Genomic DNA, 23,935 nt, shown 5'->3' with positions numbered 1-23,935 from the left:
CCAAAAAAAAATCATAGATTTGGGTTGAAGGAACCTTTAAGATCATCTAGTTCCAAATCTCCTGCCATGGGCAGGGACACCTTTTTCTAGACCATGTTGCTCAAACATGCTCTGTACAGCTAATGAATTAAAAAGCTGGGCTCTAAAAATAGAGCCTGATTCCTACTCTATAATCTAAAATAATTCCAAAGGAACGGACACACTGGCCATACTGGCACTAGCTGAAGCCATTACATCTACAAAGCAGACAGAGCAGCCCCCTCTCTGCAATAACCCCCTCCATGCTCAGGGGAGACCTCACTCATCATCAAATCTGCTCCAAGGAACTTCCACTTCCTGTCCTATAACCTCACAGGACTACCTTTCAAGAACATCAGTGATACTTTAAAGGAGAGGCTAAAAAAATCTCCCATGTTTAGAGCAGATAGCTTTAATACTTTTTAATTATTTTGCACTTTTCTTGTTTGAACCAAACATGTCATCAAAGAATTGCCACCTTGAGCTGTAATTCCTGGCTTTGAGAACACACTGCCAAAATGTCTCTTCCTTAGACTACCACCCTCCTGTAGGACCTTACACTCGTGAACACAGTGGAGTATTAAGTGAACTTCTCAGTTGAAAGGAAAATCTTAACATGTTTCAATGTTTAACATGTTTCAGGAAAAAAAACCAAAACATTCCACATCCCAAGCTGAAGTTCCAGGAAGACACAGCTACTTCTGTCAACCTTCTTTACAGCCTTCTATCAACCTCTTTTCCCATCACTACCTAATGGATATAATACAGAATCTGTGGAAGCAACAACAGCCATCCACCTAATTTACCAGGACCTGCATTTAATGTCCCAGCCTTTATGTGCAAACTGACTTCATGCTGAAAAGGTCATACTGTGATTTCACAAAAAGTAGTCTAGATACATTCATCTCTAACTGTTACCCAAATGTGTTTATTTCTACCACCTAACCATGCAGAGTAAATCAGAATGCAGCTCTTTAACACAGATGCATGTTTTCTGTTCTGATATCAAAAGGAAGGTTTAAGAAATTGTCTCCCCTCAATCTTGACAAATTAAATACCTACTCTACAGTATTTTACTATTCAGCCTAAAATCTTATCATTCTTTGCAATGTGCCCACATTTTTAATACTGTGCACTGCAATGAAGAGAGCAAGCTTTACCTTTCTATTCTGTGTTAGCTCATTTAGACAATGTTTGTAGCTGAGAGGCCCAAGAGCTGGTTTGACACTGAAGAAGTACAAAAAAACAGAACTTGAAAAATAAAATAGCCATTAGTATTTAATTACCCATAAAAAATAAATGAGCACTTTCAGTTTACATCTCACTGCACAAGATCAAAGCTGGTCTTCAGTCCAAGCACAGGACAGAGACCCCAACCTACAAACAGTGACTAAATAAACTCAGACCAAGAGAAAAAAGAACATGGACCAGCCCTTGGGCTTTCAATACACACTGCACACGTCCTTCCATGTTATCCAAAGTGAAACCCATCACAGAACTCTATACTTGGGGCCTATAATCTCCACAAGTATCAAATTACATTTTCAAAAGCCTGTCAAAATATGGAAACACTAGAACTCCTGGAGAATGCTATGCTTATCCACATAACCCAAGAAGCAGCAGAAGCACTGTTGAATTGAACAACCTGCATGATCTTTATTGGATGGCCACGTTTACAAGGATTAGCGGTAGCGGTGCAGCTGCAGGGTGTTGCGCCTCCTCCAGGCGGCGCGGCGCGAGCCACCGATGGTGTGGTGGAATTTGTGGCCCTTGCCGAGGCCGCGGCTCTTGCGCCCGGCTGACGTCAGCCCGCGCATCTCCCTGTGCTTGTGGACGGGCTTGGTGATCCATTGGGTATCGGGGTTCCTCCTGATGGTCTTATGGAAAGGATCGATCAGGATCACCTCAAAGAACTTGTAAGTGGAATCTTCGCCCACCCAATACGAGTTCAGGACTCTCAGAGCCCCGCAGTGACGGCCAGCACGTTCCTAGAGGAAAAAATAAATGCAACAGGCTGTAAAACCATGGATGCAGGGCACTCTTCATGCAGAAATATTACTAACTCAAACATTAAATTTCAATTTTCCCTAGGACAACCTCTTTTCCTATAAAAACTCACCCCCTTCCAGCTGCAAAGGTGCAAGGAAAAGTAACAGCTGAAAAGAACACTGTGTTACAAAAAAAAAAAAGGATGTTTGGATTCCTGCATGAAATAGGTTATAAAGACCATGAGCAGGAAGGTGTTTAGTATACAAAAGAACTCCTTGTACACAGAAGCACCCAGTCAGTAAAAACACAATGTTAAGAATAACTTCAACATGAATATGAAAAGCATGAACTGCACTTGGGGTGATGGAACAATCTTTTATGGGAAGTTATGAAAGTGATTAATTTCCACATCCAAAGCTACAGGGGAGAAAGAAATTTCTGCAGAGTGTAAGCCTGCACTGGTAGGAGTAAAAGAATAGCTGATGCAACAAATCTTTGTACCACTGCTGGCATATTAGTGTGTGCTATTCCTATCCTCACTTGTGGTTAGGAAGACACAATCTTAGTTTAGAAAACAAAACAAAGCAGAAAATAGCAATTATGCAACTCAATCTGCTTCTCCTGTCAAGAATACTCCTTATTTAAAACACACTAAGTGTGTTTAATTGTAGGACTTTATCATCATCATGGGGAAGCATGAACCAATGGACTCCATTCATCTTCTTCCCCAATGTGATCTTAAACTATTGTTTCAGGCTTTCCTAAACAGCTTGACTCTTTTCTGCACATGGAATAACCTTTTTTCAAGTTCTTTTATTCTAGTGTGAAAGCAACACCTGTATGAAATATTAGAACACCAATCATCCTTGACCAGCTTCTATTTGAGGATGGGAGCTCCAATTGAGGCTTTGCACTTCCGTAAGTCTTCCAGAAAGACTGTGTCAGATTCAGAAAATTTGAAGCTAAAACTGAGGGCAAATAACCTCTTCCATGGCTATCCTAAGCGAGCATGTGATTAGGCATCAGGTATCTGAGAACAACACATATGAAGAGAATGCCATGAGCACTGAAAATAGAATAGCATTTTTAATTCAAACTCATCACCTGTGTCTCTTTTAAATAAGCATGTCCCATTCATATTTTTTCCCTGAAAAAAAAAATCCCATCATACTCAACTTGCAGAAGTCACTCAGCAAATTTTTTTAAAGTCTTGAGAACAGAAAAGTCTTCTTTCAAGATGGAAAGGCAATGACACTCACCCTTCTTCCATAATGTCTAGTCTGAGAATGCAGCTTGGTATTAACTCTAACCCACTGAAAGAGGGTTTTTTTGGTAAAGGTGAGAACTCCATCTCTTCCAACTACAACTGTGATAGCAACGAAGCTTACAAGATCTCATCAAATCAAAGTTTACATTTTGAGTATTTCAGTAACAAGATCTCACCTAAAAATAAGTTAACCACCAAGCTGTGTGCCTGTGAGGTACCAGTTTTTTACAAAGAAGCAGGTCTCTGGCACACTGCCTCCAGCTCCTGCAATACATCTAAGGGTGCTGTGCAGAACCACTACACAAACAGGTGCTACAGGCTTTAAGACAGGAACTCACACGTACTTTGTGAAAGGACCATCACCTACAGCTAGTGATCCACACCTTAGCACATGCAAGTTCTTATTTCTCATGCCTAGCTCTTTATTTTACTGTGACTTGGACTAGTTACGTGTTTTTCATAACAAATATTGTGGCATACTTGAGAAGTATGAACTTCACTAAACCACTCAAGTGGTTCCCATAGACCCCATTTTAAAAGTCTGGATAGTTCTTTTTATTGTCTCAATAGAGTTTTTAAAGACTGCTGCTTTCCCACCACCATTATTCAAAATCTTACTAACAACTTACTAACAAAACAGCTGGTTTGTTTCTGTATTTTTTGTCTCTGAGTATTTTTGGCTTTTACAGACTTAAACTTTCCAACCCAAATTTGTGAGCAATAACCAAAATACTCACCTCTGCTACAGACTGAAGACTCCTGGCAAACTTGAGCTGGTTAACACCATGATGCACGGGTTTACCATAGGTTGCACCTTTGGGGACGGGGCGTTTGCGGCCACCACGCGGCGAACGCGGACACGGTAAATAACGTAACCTAAAACAAACAGCGACTCAGGAACGACAACAATTCTAGCAGCAATTGTACTTTTACCAATTTTTACCAAAATTTACAACTTGAGGTGCATAGTGCAAGATGTTTTTGTTATTTTCATTACAAAGGAGTAAGAAAAGTGATATCCTGATGCAACTGGTTTTGGCTCCAAACCAGAGCTTATGGCAGCTTGCCACTATCCAGTCCCAAACCAACTAAGATCAGCTACAGCTATACTGTAATACAATAACTGAAAAAAAAAAACCTACCAAAAAAAAAACCCACCAAAAAAACCAAAAAAAAGCAAAAAAAACCCCAACCAACCAACCAAAAAAAACCCCACAAAAAACATCAACCCAAAAAAACCACCAACCAGCAAAACCACTACCCGAAATTCAGATGGCAGCATGCAAAAAGCACTGAGCACAAGCCATCCACAAACCCTGCTGAATCTCGTCACTGAGAAATGACAAAATTAGACAAACAGTGACAGAAGTGTCAAGTCCTAGCTTCTTATTTTCTTTGTGAATAAATATACTGGGTTTTTAAATGGATTTCTACAAGTCACACATGGATAGCCACTTTTCCCATTTCTTTCCTTGACCAGTATCTGGTTTTCAATGACAGTACAAACTCCATCATCTTGCTCAGGCGCACGCAGCTGTAATACAGTCATAATATGGCTTGGGTTGGAAGGAACCTTAAAGATAATCCACTTCCAACCCCCTGCCATGGACAGGGACACCTTCCACCAGACTATCTTGCTCAGAGCTCCATCCAACCTGGCCTTGGACACTGCAAGGGATGGGATCACCCAATTCCTCTGGGCGATCTGTTCCAGTGCCTCACCACCCTCACAGTAAAGAGTTCCTTCGTAGTATCTAATCTAAACCTGCTCTTTCAGTTTGAAACCATTTCCCTTGTCCTGTCACTACATGCTCTTGTGAGAGTCTCTATCCAGATCTCTTGGTAGCTCTGTTCAAGATGCTAGAAGCTCACAGTTCAGTCACCTGAAAGAAGTCAAAGTAACAGACGACAAAACTTGGGTAGAGTAAGGACATCCCCCAAACCTAGGATATCAAAATGCCTGCTCAATTGTGTGGCACTAACACTGCACAAGAACAAAAACTGAGGCCAAAGCCCACTTGAGCTTCACCTGCCAGAATGCAACAGAAGGCACAGATGCCAAATTAAGCAAAGTTAAGGTTTTAGGCTGTGGGCACCGCTACCAACCGAGGACATTTACAATATTCTGTTCATTTCATGCAAGACACTTCCCTTTACTGGGGGATAGTTCAGTTTCAGACTTTGATACTCTGCTGTCACTGCAGGAAGCCATGTCCCTCCCCAGTGAGGCAAGGGGACCTGACCTGTCCATGCCATTACCTTGCTTGGCCTTGTAGCCCAGCCTGCGGGCTTTGTCCGGGCGCGTGGGGCGCGGGGCGCGGTGCAGGGCCGACAGCTGGCGGTACTGCCAGCAGCGCACGCGCAGCAGGAACCGCATCACGTCCGACTGCTTCTTCCTCCACAGCTCCTGGATGTACTTGTAGGCACCCATGTCTGTCTACCTGCTGAATAGAGAGCTCAGTGAAAACGCTGCACCAAGAACAATTCCCAGTTGGAACATCTTCCACCAAACCACACACGGAACAGCACTGGAAGTCAGGGAGCTCTCACACGTCTTCGTACCACTGACACATCTGGGAACATGGATCACACCCGGCAGCCTTCAGCATGCCACCCTGCAGTCACCATTCCCAGCAATCTTCCTCCTCTTTTATTTATTCTGGAGTGTTAAACTCCTCAACTGAGAAATCTCCAGCTGCGCTATGTCTGATACTACTGAACCCAACAATTAACGCCTGGATGGAGTTTTACACACAAATCTATCAAGAACTACAGGATTGTGAGGAGTTATTGTTAACTCTGACTTCAGTAAAGTTTTTACTCCTAAGTGAAAGTTTAACAGTTTTATTAGTAAGTGGAAGTTTAACGGTTGCTTAAGGAATTAATTGGATTGGGGCGTTTTAGGTAAAATGAGGCCTTAGTGACTGCGTCATACTAAAAAAGAAGTGTCACAGCTCAGTATCCTACTGCTGCTGACATTTGTGTTATGCTCCATAGATGCCCCGAGGAGTTTTTTTCTAATTGTTTTTAAAAATCCTTTCTGCTGAGCACCACTGGGGATAGTTTGTACTGCCTTCAGCAGAGCAAGGGCCCAACACAAAGTTCTTACAGGTCAAATTTTGTCTTTAGAAAACAATGATTATTACAAACTCCCTCTTCTGAACTAAATATGTCTCAGTAACATAAATATAATGTGAATATGTCTTAAATTAACATGTTTTAATAGCTGAAGGCGCTTAAAAAAATCACATATTACTTTATTTTGTCATCATGTTTACTGCTGTTTTCCTAAAAAACCTCTGAGGCCTTACACACCTGCAGCAATCAGCACGTGTACCTGATCTCCATCATGCCCCCAACCAAACTCACCATCAGATACACGCAGCTTACTTTATTTATACGTAAAAACGCGCCACAAACAGTTCGGGTGTGATTTTGGACATCCCTCTTGTCGGAACCTGCCCAGCTATAGCTCATCCATTCCCATCCCCAGCCACCCCACCCTTTCACGGCCTAATGGCACAAAAACCCCACGATCAAACCGCAAACGCGGAGCAAACCAGGGCGCGCCGTCTGCCACCGACCCGCACCCGCTGTGGCGCGCCAGGGCCAGCCGGGCTGCCCCGCTCCCCTCCCCGCCCCACCGAGGCGCAAGCCGCGGGCCCTCCTCCACCGGCCTCCCAGGGGCTCCGCGCCGCAGCAGCAGCCCCATCCCAGCCGGAGCCGGGCGGGCGCGGCGGCGGGACGGGCGGATGGGCGCCAGGATCCCGGGATGGGCGCGGATTGAGGGAAAGGCCGCGCGCGAACCGGCCCTCACCTGATGGCGCCCAGCGACGGAAAGGAAAGGCCCTACTTCCCACAAACCCTGGGGCCACAGCACACTTCCGGCGGCGGCAGCGTTGCCTCATGGGTAATGTAGTCCTGCGGGGGTGCGGACCGCGCGTCCCTCCCCGCCCGTCCCGCCTGGCCCGGCCCAGCCCGGCCCGGCCCCCCGCGCCCGCCAATGGACGGCGGGGGCGGGCCCCGCGCGGGTCCGTGGGCCGGCCGGGACGTCTGTCTGTCCAGGTGCGCGCTCGCGGCGGGGGGCGGCCCCGGGGGCGCGCTCGGGGGCCGGGGGCGCGCTCCGGGGCCAGGGCACTGGGGCACGGGGGCTGCACCTGGGGCCTGGCGAGATGCGGCATCCGCCGAGACACCCCCGCTCCCCAGCCCCCATAAGAGCTCCCGGTCCGGGATTGGGGTGGGACTTTGCTTAAAGCCCTGAAAAGAAGCCTTAAAAAAATCTCTAAAATAATAATTATTTTTAAAAATCGTAAGATTATGAGGAACGGCTGAGGGAGCTGGGTTTGTTTCGTGTCGAGAAGAGGAGGCTCGGGGGGAACCTCATCCCTCTCTACAACTCCCTGAAAGGAGAATGTAGTGAGGTGAGGGCTGGTCTCCTCTACTGTGACTGCAGTGAGAGGACCAGGGGCCTTCAGCTGAGACAGAGGGGATTCAGATTAGGTCTTAGAAGAAAATTTTTCACTATTAGGACAGTCAGGCATCAGAATAGGTTGCCCAGGGAGGTTGTGGAGTCACCATCCCTAGAGGGGTTTAAAAGGCATCTGGATCTGGTGCTGGATGATGTGGTTTAGTGGTTACAGTGGTAGTTCTGGGTTGATGTTTGGACTGGATGATCTAAAAGGTCTCTTCCAACGTAAGGATTCTATTCTATTCTAAATAATAAACACTATGGGCAAAAAAACCCCAAACCTAAAACCTTTTCAGTGGAGGGTAGGGAGAGGGCACCGTGGAATCCCTGGTTCTGCAGGCCCTGGCTTTACCCACTGATCTGCTCCTGTCCCTGCTCCCCTCCCTCCTGCATGTGGCATGGCACAGGTTGGATGGGGCATTGAGTGACCTGCTCTGATTGGTGCCATCCCTGCCCATGGCAGGGGGCTGGAAGGAGAGGGCCTTGAAGCTGCCTTGCAACGCAAGCCACTCTATCATTCTATGAGTTAGGCTTTCCCAGCCTGCAAGTCCTTTCTGCCTCCCTACCTGCAGCTGCAGGATGACCTTTCTGTTTTTCAGGGTATGCTTTTCAGAGCACCCTGGCTTGTGAAGCATTACCTGGTTAAACTGGAATCGAAGCAGGACAACGCCAGCCCCTCCTGGTCCAGAAAAGGTACTCTTCAGCTCTCTCTGTGGTAGATGGCTCCAATCAGCAAACTGAGTCAGGGCCTGCTGCCCTGCCATGGCTCACTGGCAGAGGGAAGTGCCCCAAGCTGCTGGATGCCTCCTGCTAGATCCAGCCCCCACCCATCAAACTGCTTTAAAGCAGACCAAAAAAACCTGCTTTCTGCATTTGCTTTCCTGTGCTTCTGCCTTTAACTCACCTGTTTTGTTGCTCTTAGTCCATAAAAGCTAGAAACTTTCTGTGAGCAGAATAAAAGGGAAGGAACCACCATTTTCTTGCATTTCCAGAAGCCTGGTACCATGAGATACCATCAAGCCCACTGCAAACCCAGGAAGCCCGATAACACCGTGCACACACACACACCAACAAACACAGCCCCTGCCCCGGGGGTGTGCATGCTCCAGCGTTCCCAGTCTCCCCAAACCTGACAGGACAAGTGTCAAGGCTGCAGGCAAGCATCAGCACCACTGGCAGCAGCCTAAAACCTGGAAAAAATGGTGTGGGAGGAAACTCTAGTCCTAAAAATATCAGTCGCTGGCAGGCGCTGGGAGGGAGCTGTGCCCCCGCTGCTTCGCGCTTTGCCTTGCGCTTTCCGTGGGCTCGGCTCCCGCCCCTGCCCATCCCCGTGCCCATCCCCACTCCCATCCCCATCCTTACTCCCATCCCCATCCCCATCCCCATCCCTGGCTGTGCTGGGCTCACAGCCTCCCGTGTCTGCACAGGGCTCTGCCGTGGAACCGGCCCTCGGGAAGCATGGGAAAGGGCTACAAGGTGGTGGTTTGTGGAATGGCCTCAGTGGGAAAGACTGCGATTTTGGAGCAGCTTCTCTATGGAAAGCACACTGTCGGTGAGACTTTTTTACTTTTGGGGGGAGGTTGTTTCCTTTTCTAGCATCTTGGTCAGTGTGGGCCCCAAAACACCAATAATGGAGGACTGCGAACTGCACTATGGTGAAGGAGGAAATTTATGTGGTTTTGTGGCATCTCTGGGCTGTTCTTAAAATTCATAGTCCCTTGCTTACAGATTTTTAAGAGTCGTGCAGAAGAAGCTGTTCCATGATGTTCCCAGTAATAAAACACAAGAATGTTTAAAAAGAAACAAACACTGAAAGTAGGTGATGTGCCTGCTGCGTATTTACAAAAGAAATATCTCGTTCCCTGAAAGATGCTGTGGACGCCTGAAAAATAAATAGCTGTCACATGATGAGTGTAGACGCTGTTTAGACTTTTGTTTCATCTTCTTAAAGCTTTATTTTGCTTGGTTTTGGCTAACATTTAATCAAAGCTCTGGAAAGAAAAACAGCTCAGCTTTAGGTTCCACGTTCTATGCTGAGTTTTGAAGGCCAAGTGTCTCTGCTCTCTAAGAAACCCCCATGGGGAAAACAGACTTGACAGAGGAACAGAGGATGCCTGATATTTGCTGTGCACAAAAGAAAGGGAACAAAGGCACAGCCTGCACGTTTCCCTCTGTTTCCACATTTGGCTTCGAAAGGAAGGGCAATGATCATCAGGCTGACAAATTATTCCTGCCTCACCTAGAAACAAGGGGTGGCACCAGGGCTTTGACAGAAGATGTTTTAGTCAATTTGCATTTTTTTCTTGAGCCGGTAAATTAGACGTCGGGATAAGTTGTTGGATAAACACAAGGATTTCTAGCATGGTGCTTTGCAGCACTGCACCTTTAAAATGTGTGGATGGGAGGAATTTGCTGGCAAAGCGTGATACAGAACTGTGTGCTAATACCCGTGTTTAAAAGGAGGATTTCCTCTAATGTTGCAGCAACATCTGTTTCCAGCATCCTACTGAGCGCTAGGCACGTAGCCCCGTGTAGCTTTCAACGTGAAGGCTGCAAAGCTTTGCAGGCTGAAGGTTTTTCCCTTTGCTGCCGGCCTGCCTCTCCTCTGTGCCGGGCTGGGAGGCTGTCAGAGACACCCGAGCAGCATGAGCAAGGCCACGTTACTTAAATCGTATTGCCTTGCATTAATTCCTGCCTGCTATTAGCAACCCTCGCAGGAAGGATATTCGGGTGTTGCTGATCAGAGGAGCTATTTATGGAGCCAGCCATGTACATGATTATACAACGTCATGGACACTGGCTGACATAACCAGAGGGAGGCCTCGTGCCTGGGGTTTAACCATGGTTGTCCCTCTGTCACTCCCAAATGCCCTGCTCCAGCTTGGCCATGGAGCAATGCAGACCTCTCCCCCAGCCCCCCTGCACTTAAAAAGATAATTTTTCCTTGCCTGCAGTTCTGCTCTAATTTTTTGGAGTTACTGGTAAGGGAAGGAACAGCTGATAGCAGATGGGGAGTGCGAGGGGAGAAGGAAGAAGGTAGTTTCCTGTTTTGTGTGATTTTGGTCAAATCATACTCCTAAGACATTCAGAGGAAGAGGGCAAGTAGCAGAGACAAGATGAAGATATGGAGAGGGTCATTATGGAGCTGCTGCACCCCCAAGAGATGAGTGGCCATGGCCCAGCAATTTTGGTATCCCTTGCACAGGCCATCAGGCACATTTGAGGGGATGCACTAATAAGCTGGTGCTTTTGGCAGTGCTGCTGAGTGATCACCATCCTCCCTGCCTCTTCCTCAGCACACAGGCAGTTGTGGCTGGGGGTGCCTGGAGTATGGGCTGGTGGAAATGGTTCCCAGAAGACTTTCAGCTACAGTTCCACTCTGTATTGATTTAACTGCTGAATTGCAGGGGCAGGATGCCATTGTGAGAATCTCAGTACACAAGGACAGAGTTTGAGGAATGGCGAGTTTTTGACTGCTCCTTAGCTGAGGTGCTTTAAACTGCACGATGGTGCTGCCATTGCAGGGGTGGCCCTTCCACACCTGAAACATGATTGCAGGATCCTGATCCTCATTTCCTAAAGCTTGTGAGCTCCAGAAAGCTGATATGTACATCTTGGCTGCTGGCCTTTTTGGCTGGAGGCAAGAAGGGACTAGTGTGTTTGCTGAAAGCCTGTCTGTTCAGAGCCAACCAGCAAGGCAGCTCACCAGGCATGGCAACACGGACACAAGCTGTTTCAAAACCTGTGCTTCCTGACTGACGTCAGGAGCGGCTCTGCGGCCGCTCCAAGGGCCCAGGAGCCGCGGGGAGGATGGCCGAGCCAACAGGGGGAGTCTTTCCGTTCTCATGGCAAGCACATCCCCCTCTCAGTGACAAGAGGCACGCTACAACTTGGTTGGAGACTCAGAGCACAAGGTCTGCTGCCCTTCTCCAAGGTGTCACAGCCACTGTCACGAGGGTCTCCTCCTGGCTGTAAATCAGCCACGAGTCTGTCAGTGCTCACGTGCCTCCTGTTGACTTTCCTGTAAAAAGGAGCGGTGGCACAGCTGGTGTCAGGGAAGTGATTGGAGTCCTTGGAGGTTTCACGCTGCTATGTAAAGCCCTTGGCTTTGAGCCCGTGCTCCTGGCTGTGTGCTTGGTGGTGGTGCTGTAAACCCAGTTGCACTGTTTCTTTTCCTAGAAAAACAAGCACCTTCAGGTCTCCCTGGCTTGTCATGGATGAAGTCCCTAAGTGCCACTGTTACTTACATGGTCAGCAGCTAACACTCTTTGCAAAGGCACCAAGATTGCTTGAGGTCAAAGAGGAAAAAGTACTCAGGAAGGAGGAATACCCCAAAAAAGGACTGTCCCTGTAGTGTGTGAGCAACAATGTCCGGTATTGGATTTTGTGCTAGGCTTTAAACTGCAAGGGAATTTACCTTGTGTCCCAAGATGGGAAAGGAGAGGACAAATAGATGAGAGATGCTCTCAGAGTCATGTAAAATAATGTAGCTATTGCAAGGCAGACACTGTTGCCAAACAAATACAAGGAATTAGAAAAAAACCAAAAAGGAAATGTTTGAAATGGGTGCAGATTTAGCATCGAGTTATGCAGGGACTGTATCACCATAGGTCAGGGCAAATAGCTGCTAAGGATTGTGCATGTGAATGTGGTACATACACAGGTACAGCAGTGTGCCCAGGTGGCCAAGAAGGCCAATGGCAGCCTGGCCTGTATCTGACATGGTGTGTGACCAGCAGGGCCAGGACAGTGATCACCACTGATGAGGCAGCACCTTGAATCCTGTGTTCAGTTTTGGGCTCCTCTCTATGAGAAAGACATTGTGGGGCTGAAGTGGGTCCAGAGAAGGAAAATTAAGCTGGTGAAGGGAAGGGTCTGGTGCACTACTGTGATGAGGAGCAGCTGAGGGAGCTGGGAGTGTTCTGCCCAGAGAAAAGGAAGCTCCAAAGGGGGACCTTATTGCTCTCTGCAGCTACCTGACAGGAGGGTGTAGCCAGGTGGGGGTCTCTTCTCCCAAGTAACAAACAACAGGAAAAAAGGAAATGGCCTCAAGTTGTGCCAGGGAAGGTTTAGATTGGATATTAGGAAAAAAATAGGGAAAGGGTGTTCAGGCATTGGAGCAGGCTGCCCAGGGAAGTGGTGGAATCACCATTCCTGGAAGTGTTCAAAAACCAGATATGGCACTTAGGGACATGGTTGAGTGATGGGCTTGGCAGTGCTGATTGAACAGTCTGACTCACTGATCTTAGAAATCTTTTTCAGGCTTAACTATTTTATGATTCTGTGATTGCCTAGTACCTGGGATGATCTCTGTTTCTGTGACTTAAGTGTTGTGTTCATCCAAATCCTCCACCTTGCTGTCCTGAAGAAAGAGGGGCCAGTCTTATCTCCTCAGTCATGAAAAGGGTCCTTGACTGGCAGCAGGAAAATGTCCCACTGAGTACCTGTGGTACCTGGCACTGCTTGGCCTGACCTCTCTTCACCAGGCTAGCAGGAGACTTGCTGCCTTAGCTTTGGTACAGAACATGTTTTTAAGAAGATGGATATTTTTCCTTAAACAGTGTTCCTGTTCAGTGATGATGCAGAAGGGAGTCTTTCTTCTGCCTTAAAATATTTCTGGCCTCTCAGCCTATACTAAAACTTACCAGCTCAACAGGAGGAGATGAGAACTCTCCCTTGTAGAAAACTTATCTCTGCCTCCTGGCTGCGTAAATAGCTGGTATGGTCATATTATTCATAAGCAGCTACTTCAGATCCTCTTAGTAGCTAGGAATGAAAACACCATATATTACTGTGGTGGAAGCCATAATGACAGAAATTGCCTCACTTGTTCCAGCTGGAGGGATTTGGGGTTTTGGCTTACACACTTTGGATGTGCAGGCTAATTAGCCTAATTTTGCATTCATAGAATCATAGAATGGTTTGTGTTGGAAGGGACCTTAAAGATCATCTCCTTCCAACCTCCTTGCCATGGGCAGAGATGCCTTTTTACATCTTCACTTCTTAAATTAAAACTACCTGGTGATAGAGTTGCAGTCAGCTTTGTATTTTAGAAATAGATTAAAATGGAACTGAATATATATAACTGGGGGTCAAAACCTGGCTATTTGTTGGTGGGACCAGTACTTCCCTAGCAGCTAAATCTAAACAGATCCGCTCTTCTTGAGGTTTGTCCAGCTCTTTCCCAAGTCAGGGATCCTCTGATACACTGTCTTTTGAGATCTAAATAAGAAAAGCCTGTTATTCTGCAGTTTACAAACATAAGGAATAGCAGGTTTTAGGAGCTCTTCGGAATTCCTCTGGAAAAAGGGAAAAAGGGATTACACAGAAAATCTTCAAAAGTACTCAAGAAGACACAAAATTTGTACTGCATTAATGTTCAAGATCCAACTGGGAACTTTTGAATTTCCATCCCTCTTGAAATTTTGCTTTACTTAGGTATTTGCAGTTTATCTGCTGTGCCTGGCCTAAGTGTGCAGTATTCATTAGTATATTGAGCCTTTTCTTTTCCTCACTGGGAAGCCACAAGGGTTTGGAACAACACCCAGTTTATGACTGAGGCTTCCCGTTGCAGTTCCTCTGTGGCAGCAGTTGGTAAAAAACAAAGGCCTTTCTGCCTCTCCTAAGATTTGCACCAGCTCAGTAGGTGCTAGAGAGTGGCATCACTTCTGTCTATTCCTCCTTTTCCTCTCCAATTTTTTTATATCTTCAGTTTTCAAAGGAAGTGTGATGTTGTGCACTCTCTTGTTAGCTCGCCTTCACCTCTCCAGCTTCTGAACCTCAAAGCTGGCCCACTGCAGTGCTCTGCTCCATGGAAAAACTAATCAAGCTGGCAGCAGTCTGCAGGACAGTAACTCCCCAGCACAAGCTGCCCTTGCCCACCCAGGTAGAGGTGGTGGAAGGATGCCCAGGGATGCCAGTGAAGGGAAGGAGAATAAGGATCTTTGTGGCAGGGAGGATGGGATGGTGCCAGCATCTTTCTAGGACACTGACTAGTGTTGCTTCTCTTACAACAACTTGCCTGACCCATTTTTGAATGGAGACCTAGGAAGTGTTTGAATGGGATGCTACTAACAAGAAGGGTAAATGTCATTGTCAGCAAGATACAGCTGGTACATGGTCTGGGCTTTAGGAGCAGGGGCCTAGAATAAGGTGGCACATGTATTTCTAAAAATTGTCCATGTTTACTTAGGAAACTACTTGCATATACTCCCTCCCCCAGTGTATGTAGGTGAAATTTCACCTCTGGAATCTGATACTGGTGCATAAATTTCAACTCTCTCCTAAGTGCCCCCTCCTTATTTCACATCAAAATTTGTTACTCTATTCTGCTGAGTTAAGCCCCAGGTCTTAAATTTTCCTCTTCGCTTTTAAATAGGATGTTAAAAGATACACTTTTCACTGCTGCTTTTAATGCCATTAGGAAGAGATTGTCACAGGATAACGAGGATATATTAGAGGCTGTTGGATTACAGTGTAGCATTTAGAGGATGAAAAACTGTACAATATGATTTGTTGCTTTTGAAAAAGAAAACTTAGGTACTTATGGTTCCTTCCTTCTTGCCAAAGCCATGTTTACTGATGCTAGATATTTCCTTGACCTGTCTATACAATGCAGCAAGGCAGAGCAAGAATATAGTGCTGTGTCTAAATAACAGTGCTATATCCAGAAAGGGCTTTGTTACTACCTCAGTCTTTAAAAGTGACCCTTTGACACATTCTACAATCACACAGGATGCATTTGTGCTTCCTCTTTTCATTAACCTTTGCTTTGTCCTTCTGTTCTGAGTTTTGCTCCCACACATTAGCATGGCTATATTTGGAGGCGAGATAAATTAAATCTTTGGAAACCTAATAAGAGTTTGATCTATGAAGACTGCACAGAGAGGGGCAAAAAGAACAGCTTGTGCCACTTTCCTGCACAGGAATGCTGCACACATCACGGGAAACCATCAGCGTGGGTGGAATGCTTTAGCTTGTTTGTCAGTGTGAAGTGTTTTGAATAGTGTCATTGAATATAGCAAAATCCTTATTTTGATAGCCCAGATAATCCCTTGTGTTTTCTTAAACAATACACTAAAAATGGTCCCTTTTTGGCAGACAAAGAGAATAAAGCAGGACTCATTATTGTAGTCCTGCAGCAGAAAACAATTGTGTATAGGAGTGCAGTGGAGGCAAAAACGTGGGTTGCAAAGGGCTTATATGAATTCTTAAAATCAACTCTGAAAGTGGCCCAGCTACACTATACATAGATTGTTTCAACCTGTAACTTTATGCACCTGCATCCAGGAGGAACACAAAGCTAAGGTGATTGATGTGTTTTCAGGTTTGGCTTAGAAAAAAAATAATTTTAATTAGTTCAAAGCGAGCTGCCTTGAATTACCTCACATTTACTGTGTGGAGAGGAGGAGGGAAGGAGGGCCAGTATGCAAACAGTCAGGGGGAACAGGTGATACATATAGGAAAGCTTGTTACCCTGTGCATGCTCTTGTCTTGCAGTAAATGAACTTGTTCCAATATGAGTAACTTTAAATCCCTAGGGGATGGAAAAAGCTCACTGTGTATTTGAGTGAACATAGTATGGAACTTTGCCTGCGAACATCCCCCTCCCTCTCTGGCTTAATTTCATGTATTGGTTAGTTATACCACTAATACACACTCATTTCCAGAATTATTCCTTTGGCTTCTGCTTCTGCAGTATGATCCAACTCATTATGAGGTAAAGAAGTAGGCTTAAGATGTTAGTACTTGACTATCTGGTGTTCCCTGGCTGTTGTTCCAAAAGGGTATGTTTGGGCAGGCTCGTTTTGCAGCATGTTTGGCACAGAACTGGTGCAACTGGTGGTTGGAGTTTGGAAAACTTGGGAGGAGAGCCTATATCTTATCCTATTCTGAATGTGCATGTTGCATAGATTAATTTTACAGGCATAATCATGTGCTTACATATTAATGTATTTACAGTGTCACTATTGGAAATGTGCAGTCGTCTATGAATACAGCCCTCCATGGAGATGCCAGGCAAGGTCAAGGCCTGGTCAAGTCACTCTGTAAAACACACACTAAAAACTACTGTGGGGCAAAATTCTTTTGCACTGCAAAGAATTCTTATAGTGAGGCTGTACTTAGAGTGGTGGAACATTCCTGCTTGTTTTCAAACAGGCTTAGAAGAGGGTGCCACAATGGAAGATGTGTATTTGGCATCGGTGGAGACAGACCGAGGCGTGAAGGAACAGTTGCGGCTTTATGACACCAGGGGTCTGCAGGAGGGCGTGGAATTGCCCAAACACTATTTCTCTGTGGCTGACGGCTTCGTGCTGGTGTACGCCGTGACCAGCCTTGAGGCGTTCCAGAGAGTCGAGCTGCTCAAAAAGGAGATCGATGTCTTCAGGGACAAAAAGGAGGTAAATGCATGCTTGGCTAAACGCTGTATCAGTGATAGGAAATTAAGGTCGCAAAGCCCAGCTTTTGTTTCTGTAAACGGTCGTGTACAAAGGAAAATGAAGGTACCCACAGCCTTGGGCAACCCAGCAAAAAGGGGGCCTTCACATGCCAGGGAAGCTTAATTCACATGCCATGCAGGTCATGCAAAAAATGCTTTTTTTTCCTCCTTATTTCCTCTACCACAGCTAAAATTCAGTCAGCTGAATGCACCAGCCAGGACACTTATGACTAATAAAACATATGGTCTACAGCAGTGCAGCTCGTGTTTTTCTAGATATTGTACAGGGGAAGTCAAGTGCATAGAATAATGTAACGAAGGGCATTATCTTTGTTTGTTTTGTATTCATGTACTTGATGGCTTACAAACTAGTGTAATTGACAATGGGTCTCCCAGACATTAGTCAATTGGCAAAGCAGCTTTAATGTATTTTAACAACCATATTGAATCAATTCAATTGTGTGAAATGACTGCTCTATTTTCCCTTAGAAAGCAGCTAGTGTTTTCAGCTGACAGCGTTCCAGCTTAGCTAAACAAATATAACTTGCATGTGGCATTAGCATTACGGCTTTTCCTACAGTATCTATATTCTGGAGTAGTTTTCCCTGTTAAACGTCTTTAGCCTACAGCTTTCCAAATGCCTGTTTTATGCTGTTTAAAAGAAAAAAAAGCATGAAGAATTAATTGGATGACGGTAGGGAGAGACTTTGCAAAAATGTAACTTGTTTTGTACTGACAGCACAGGGTGGTAGAGGAAGGCAGGCTCAAGTTTGATGGCAGATGAATGTGCAGTCACAGGAGAGGAATGTTAGGTGGTAGGGCTGGTGTGAGCTGCAGACTGTCACGTATATCAGGGATGCAGGAGTCAAGCATAACTCCCCTGCAGGGCAAGGAAAGGTGGACAAGCAGGAAATTTTCCCAGCACTGTGTTTTGTGATGGCCCTGATTTGGTACTATACAGCATGTTGTAATGCAGAGAGGAAGTCACAGCCCCAGCAGGATCTGCATCCTGCTCATCTGTGTTACCTGTCAGAACTCTTCTCCCTGGCACTGGCATGCAGGTATTTTAGAAAAAAGCCAATTTGCTTATCCTTTTGGAGAGCTTAAAATTGTGATTCTGACTGAGGATAACATGGTTAAAAAAATGGTGGCCACAGTCAGATGGATAAAATAGTTTTCATTCTTATGATTTCCATAAAAATAGGCTTTAAGGTGTACAAGGTGAGATCAGTGGTCCTACCTTAAGGTAAACTGTTAATCAGCAGATTACTGATTCTGTGACTTAAAGTCTGGGCTCTGCTAAAATGAATTCTTTACTGAACTGGGGATGTATCTCCACACATGGTGCTTCTGAGCTGGCAGAACTTCAACTCGTTGAGTGGCACAGTCCCCTGTTGTGTGGCAGATGACAGAAAGCACTGATGGCTGGTTCCTTGCCTCTGCTGGCTGTGGGGGCTCTCCAGCACGCACCTTAAAGCCTGGCCAAATTTTATACTAAATAGAAGTTTTGTTCTGTTACACTGACAGAGCTTTGCCATAGCTAAAATTCAGCTGGAACATGCAGTAAATACACATGAAGATTATAGCTTCTTTCAAAGCCTTCACAGAGGGGGAAAAAACCCCTAAGCAGCATTTTTCCAAACACCCTGGACTGCTGTAGAAAAGAAAGGAAGTCTCAGACCTCACAGGAACAGGATAAACTTCTCTAGCTGGAAAGAAGCAGAAGGCATTCTGGAGTTAGCCTGAACAGGAAAGAGCAAGCAAGTGTGGCCACAGCAAACCCCACAAATCATCATCATGAGAGGACTTTGTCACTTGATCTTTGTCAAACCACTAGTGTGGAGATGAAAACAGAGTTTGACTAAGGACCTTGAACTACAAATGTAGGCATGGTTTCTCCCTAAGAGCTGGTGCTGGTAAAACATTTTTAGAAAATAGTTAACTTAAAATAAGGAGGAGCAGTAACTTCACATGGCCAGCACTGCCTTTGGCACTTCCTAGAGCTAAAGCCCTGGGAAGGTTTCAGGTACCTACTGAGCTCAGCCATGCTGGACTGTCTGGGTGATAGTGACACAAGTCACTTGATGGATCCTTACAACTGCAGATCTGATAGAGCTCTGCTGCTCTTGGAAGTGCTCCCCAGAGGACGCTGCTGGTGCTTATCTGCCCCTCTCAGCAGACTGTCCCCTGCAGCCCTGGGGTTGGGCAGCCAGCGGGGCTGAGCTGGGAGAGGGGCCCATAGCCCAGCCTGTCCAGGCTGCTGGCACGGTTGGCTTTATTTATATTGTGGGATGGACAAGAAGCAAATTGGGCAAAATCCACCACTGTGGGATCCAGGCTTTCTCTGCTGCTGCGCATTTTTTCATCTCTCAAGCATCTGCTGCTGTGACCTACTCGGATGTCGTGCTCTTATCATTTGTCTAGGGCAGCTCAATTGCCAAGTAAGTGGAGAATGGGGCTGTTTAACTTTGGATCTCTTGGCTATTGTTGCCTTCAAGCAATCATTGGGGGCGGGGAGTGGGGTGGCAAGAAGGGGAAGTCCTGCATATCCTATGATTAAAACAAGCTTCCAACCCACCTTGTGCCAGTGCTAAGTTACAGAACAAGACTGAACGGTGTTGCTACTTGCCCACTGTTTAAAAGGATGGTGACTGGTGGATGGTTCTGGTATAAAGCTCACCCTCTTGTTTGGTTTGTAGGTTGCAGTTATTGTCTTGGGGAACAAAACTGACCTCCTGGACCAAAGGCAAGTGGAAACAGAAGCAGCACAGCAATGGGCAAGGGCTGAGAAAGTGAGACTGTGGGAAGTGACTGTGACAGATCGGAAAACACTGCTTGAACCCTTCACCTTCTTAGCTAGCAAACTGTCCCAGTCCCAGAACAAATCAACATTTCCCTTGCCTGGAAGGAAGAGCAAAGGGAATAACTGTGAAAACTAGACTAGCTTAGCATTGTCTCCTGCTGCCAGGTCACAGTCTAAGTCCTTTTTGTGCCATTTGCTCCATGCAGTTTCACTTAAAGCAATAATATCATTCAGCAATAAAATCAGCAAGCTTATAGCTAAGAGGTATCCTTCCTTCTCATAGACTTGGCTTGGAAAAGCTGCTGGTGGTAAAAGCCTCAAAAAGCACTTTAGGAGAGCAGTTATTTTGCAGCCAGGGTTATGGAGGAGGAAGGCATAGATGGATACCTCTCTAGCAGGGGCTTTTACTATGCCTGGATACAGCCATGTTGAGGGACAAATCAACAAGCTTACCAGTATATAATCCCTCTGCAGATCTATAGCCTGTAGTCACAAAAAGTATTAACTGCAATAAAGCATTCCATTTGGGAAGGTGATATATTTGAAATGGCAACAGTTCTTTTACCTTGACCTTAAACAGGGCCACAGGGCTTTTTGATGCTGCAAGAGGCTGAGATCAGTGTCTTGCTGTAGGAGAAGGATATGGAGCAGGAGGAACAATTACCAGATTTAGCCACTGATGTTTTGCTAGTGTCTGGAAGAAAAAAAACCCCAGCAAAATCATAAAAAAAACACCCCCCACATCTTATGGGAAATACCCTAACATGAACCTTGTCAACAAAGTCTAGTAAGCAGTGCTTTCAGGTCAGGAATTCATTTGTAGAAACCAGAACAGCTCTTAGAGCTCATTGATTGAACAACAACCTAAGGACAACACAGCTGTGGGTTTGTTCCAGTATGTCCACTACAAATCCCATAGGTGTCCCACATTCCCACAGGTGGTCATTTTACTGAGAATTATACGGATCGATTTTGTATGGAGGAGGTATTGCTGGGCTCTGCTTAGGGCACGCTCACCTGGCTGCTCAGGCAAGCTGCAGCAATCCACCCTCCCTAGGCCAGCTAGCAGCTGGCACAAAGCTCTGTATGGCTCTGCAGGTGGGGCTAAGGAGGGTAGGAGGCTGCCTGCCTTTTTGGGGACATCCCTGGGCAAACACCCAGCAATACCCATACAAATGGCACCAGTCTCCATGCGCTGCACATGGTCTGGCTGCAGGAGCACAACTGCATGTGCTGTGTTTGACTCAATGCTGGCAAATCTGTGTGCTGCAGGAATCTGCTGTCCCAGGCCAGCCTGGCACTAAACTGAACAAAAGGGGATATATAGAGTGACAGAATGAGCAATTTTTCCCAGAGACAGGGGCCAGGTTTTGGCATCTAAGAACCTCCTGTACTAATTGATGCTAGCTTTTCTTTATATTTGAAGGCAAGAGTAGGGAGAGAGACTGAAGTACCCAGTTTCTGCATTTTCCACTAAATTAATCCTCTTTTGAACAAATACTGAGAATTTCACTGTGAATCAGCAAAACCACAAGCATTATTTGCACTGTCATATTGTAACTGCTAAATAATGTGCTTAATGATCACAATTAAGCTCATAGTATTGCTCTTCCTGAATACTGATTAATAAAGCCTGTCAGCATTACTAAAGTCTGTCAACATTATTAATGTCAGAGCAGCAGTACACTTCACTAAAAATTAAACAGGAATCCCTACCATTATAATGAAGGTAGATGAAACTGTTTATGTGCTTTGCTCAATGTAGTTTGAATTTCTGTGGCCAAGGAGTAAGATAAGAGAGCAATTATGAATGAGCAAGCTCATGTAATGCCTTGCTAGGAACATACAATGTTTCCACACTGCAGCTGAGTAAGCATGATAGCATGACCTCCCCACACCTGGCCAGTAAGAGTCATTGTCCCCAGCAGGATGACACTCCCTCCTCACTCATTTCCTACTGAACACATGTGTACTCCAGGCTTCTCCCTACCCAGAAGACTCCATATCTGCCTGCATGCTTGGAAGTGGAGGTGACTTCAGAGCAGCAGTGGTTCACTGCCTCACTGCAACTTCTTACCAAGGAATGGGTCATGTTCCTCTTCATCAGCTCTGTGGAACCCCTCTGGAAGGGACTAGAATCAGCCTTGGATCAATCAAAATAAGTGAAGATGTCTCCTAACAGCACATCACTAAAGCTGACCCTTGAGCCAAGGGAGTGCAGGTTGACAAGTCAGAATGAACTTAAAATGCCTGGAGATGGAACGAATGGGGATGACTGGTTCCAGTGCAGCTCTGCATGCTGCAGAGTCGGTGCCAATTCTTCTGCCAAGACTGATGTCACCCGTAGGCTGCCAGAACTGTGCAGTGCAAGTGCAGCTTGCTCACTTGCTCCACTGGACTCTCAGGAATTGAGAGTGTTTTAAGACAGGCAAGAGAAACAGTATCTTCTAAATGACTAAGGCCATTTTTCCAAATAGGCTTCATAAAGGCAAACACATTTTCTTTGATTTGGCTAAATGTAGAGTTTAAATCATTTGGGGCATTCAGATAAAAAAAGAAAATCACCACCCACTGTTTTCTTTCATAAACTTACTCTGATGTTTTTCTAAATATCATAGTGTTTTACTGAGAAGCGATGGAAAATCTAGTGTCTCCTCTGCAAATGATATGCACACAGTGGCTGGTACTGAGTAAAAATGAAACTTGCTGTAGTAGAGTTTTACACAAGGTGAATAAGCAAAGTACAGAGTATAATGTAGTACCTAATGGCCAGAACATTTATTTTGTTCTTCCTGTTCCACTGACTCAAACCCTGTTCTAGGTCACTGGGATCATTTACCTTCTGCAAAACCAGAGTCCCTTCACAAGATAACAGAGAAAACTTATTATAAAGAAAAAAAACAAATTAGTAAACAAAACCATCTTTCTCTGTTCCTCTAAAGCCTCTACCCTGCTGAATAAACACTACAAATCACTCGCTCCCACCAGTTAATACAGCTAATTTGACATGTCCTGGTGGTACAAAGAAAGAAGCTGGCAAAAAACTACTGAGATTAAGCCATTTACCTCTTTACTCAGTAGAGAAGGAAAGATTATCAGAGATGCTCCTAGTGTGATGTAGCTATGTACCAAACAGGTAAACAGCTGAGGGAGCTCGTACACCAAATCATGCACTGTGTCAAATGATGGCAGTTCAGCTGATGAGGTTATGGTGCTACTACCTACCCAGCAAAGGAAAGGACACCTCTGATTAACAGATTACTTTGGACCAAGTTAGATTTGCTCTGTACCTAGACAGCAAGAGAAATATGTAAATGAAATACATACAGAATTTATTTTAAAGCACCAAACCAAATCCGAGAGCGCAGATGACCACCCAGCACTCACAAGAATGTCACAAGGTGAAGCACTCGCCATGAAAAATGAATCTCTGCTTCCGGCCCTTACCTTAAGGGAGTGGTCAGAAATGCCATCTCCACAATTAACTGCCCTGTTGCTACACACCTCAATGCAAACACTATGTCTCTAGGAGATAATCTTTATAGGTAGTTAAAGGATGTACATGGTGTTGTCTGCTACCTTACCAGGACACGACTCCTTCTCTTCCAGGTGTGAATAGACCACTCCACCAGAAAAGCATCAAGACATTCTTTTCTTCCTTTTACGTCCTGCCTCTTTCTCTTCCAGATAGCTTACACTTTTCTGGTTGTACTTGCAAACAACATGCCAGTCCTGCAGAGGCAATACTGTGAAAACTTAAGCTAAAAAGTAACTATTGTGGACTCTGTGGCAAGTTACCTCCTCACGGCCAGGTCCCTGCAGAACACTTAATGAACAGTTGTAAAGGTCTTATGCTGTCATTCACTGTATGGTTGTCTAGAACTGCCTTCCTAAAATAGCAGCAGTCAGTGCACTCACCTACAGATCTCCCTTGTCCTTAACCACAGCATA

At 45.5% G+C, this 23,935-nt stretch overlaps 2 protein-coding genes across 2 annotated transcripts; one reads left to right on the top strand and one right to left on the bottom strand.

Moving 5' to 3' along the window:
* Nucleotides 1-1,649: 1,649 nt before the first annotated feature.
* Nucleotides 1,650-7,222, bottom strand: RPL15 (ribosomal protein L15). Its single transcript, XM_030963559.1, is given in 5 exon segments — nucleotides 1,650-2,006; nucleotides 4,012-4,119; nucleotides 4,122-4,150; nucleotides 5,534-5,718; nucleotides 7,092-7,222. Coding segments are annotated over 4 exon segments (615 nt in total). The 5' UTR covers nucleotides 5,706-5,718; nucleotides 7,092-7,222; the 3' UTR covers nucleotides 1,650-1,700.
* A 71-nt stretch (nucleotides 7,223-7,293) lies between these two features.
* NKIRAS1 (NFKB inhibitor interacting Ras like 1) lies at nucleotides 7,294-22,928 on the top strand. The gene is made up of 5 exons (XM_030963548.1): nucleotides 7,294-7,339; nucleotides 8,342-8,435; nucleotides 9,170-9,294; nucleotides 16,902-17,143; nucleotides 19,881-22,928. The coding sequence occupies exons 3-5, from the start codon at nucleotides 9,201-9,203 to the stop codon at nucleotides 20,118-20,120; spliced, it is 576 nt and encodes a 191-aa protein (XP_030819408.1). The 5' UTR covers nucleotides 7,294-7,339; nucleotides 8,342-8,435; nucleotides 9,170-9,200; the 3' UTR covers nucleotides 20,121-22,928.
* Nucleotides 22,929-23,935: the final 1,007 nt, after the last annotated feature.

Source organism: Camarhynchus parvulus, chromosome 2, assembly GCF_901933205.1.
Source record: "Camarhynchus parvulus chromosome 2, STF_HiC, whole genome shotgun sequence".
Classification (NCBI taxonomy): domain Eukaryota; kingdom Metazoa; phylum Chordata; class Aves; order Passeriformes; family Thraupidae; genus Camarhynchus; species Camarhynchus parvulus.
Note: the sequence above shows the minus strand (reverse complement) of the source record. Positions and strands in the feature narration are given on the sequence as shown.

Coding starts and splice junctions, on each gene's coding strand:
- NKIRAS1 (XM_030963548.1), top strand. CDS start 9,201: ATGGGAAAGGGCTACAAGGTGGTGGTTTGTGGAATGGCCTCAGTGGGA. Junction 9,295..16,901: donor CTATGGAAAGCACACTGTCG/GTGAGACTTTTT, acceptor GTTTTCAAACAG/GCTTAGAAGAGGGTGCCACA. Junction 17,144..19,880: donor TCTTCAGGGACAAAAAGGAG/GTAAATGCATGC, acceptor TTTGGTTTGTAG/GTTGCAGTTATTGTCTTGGG.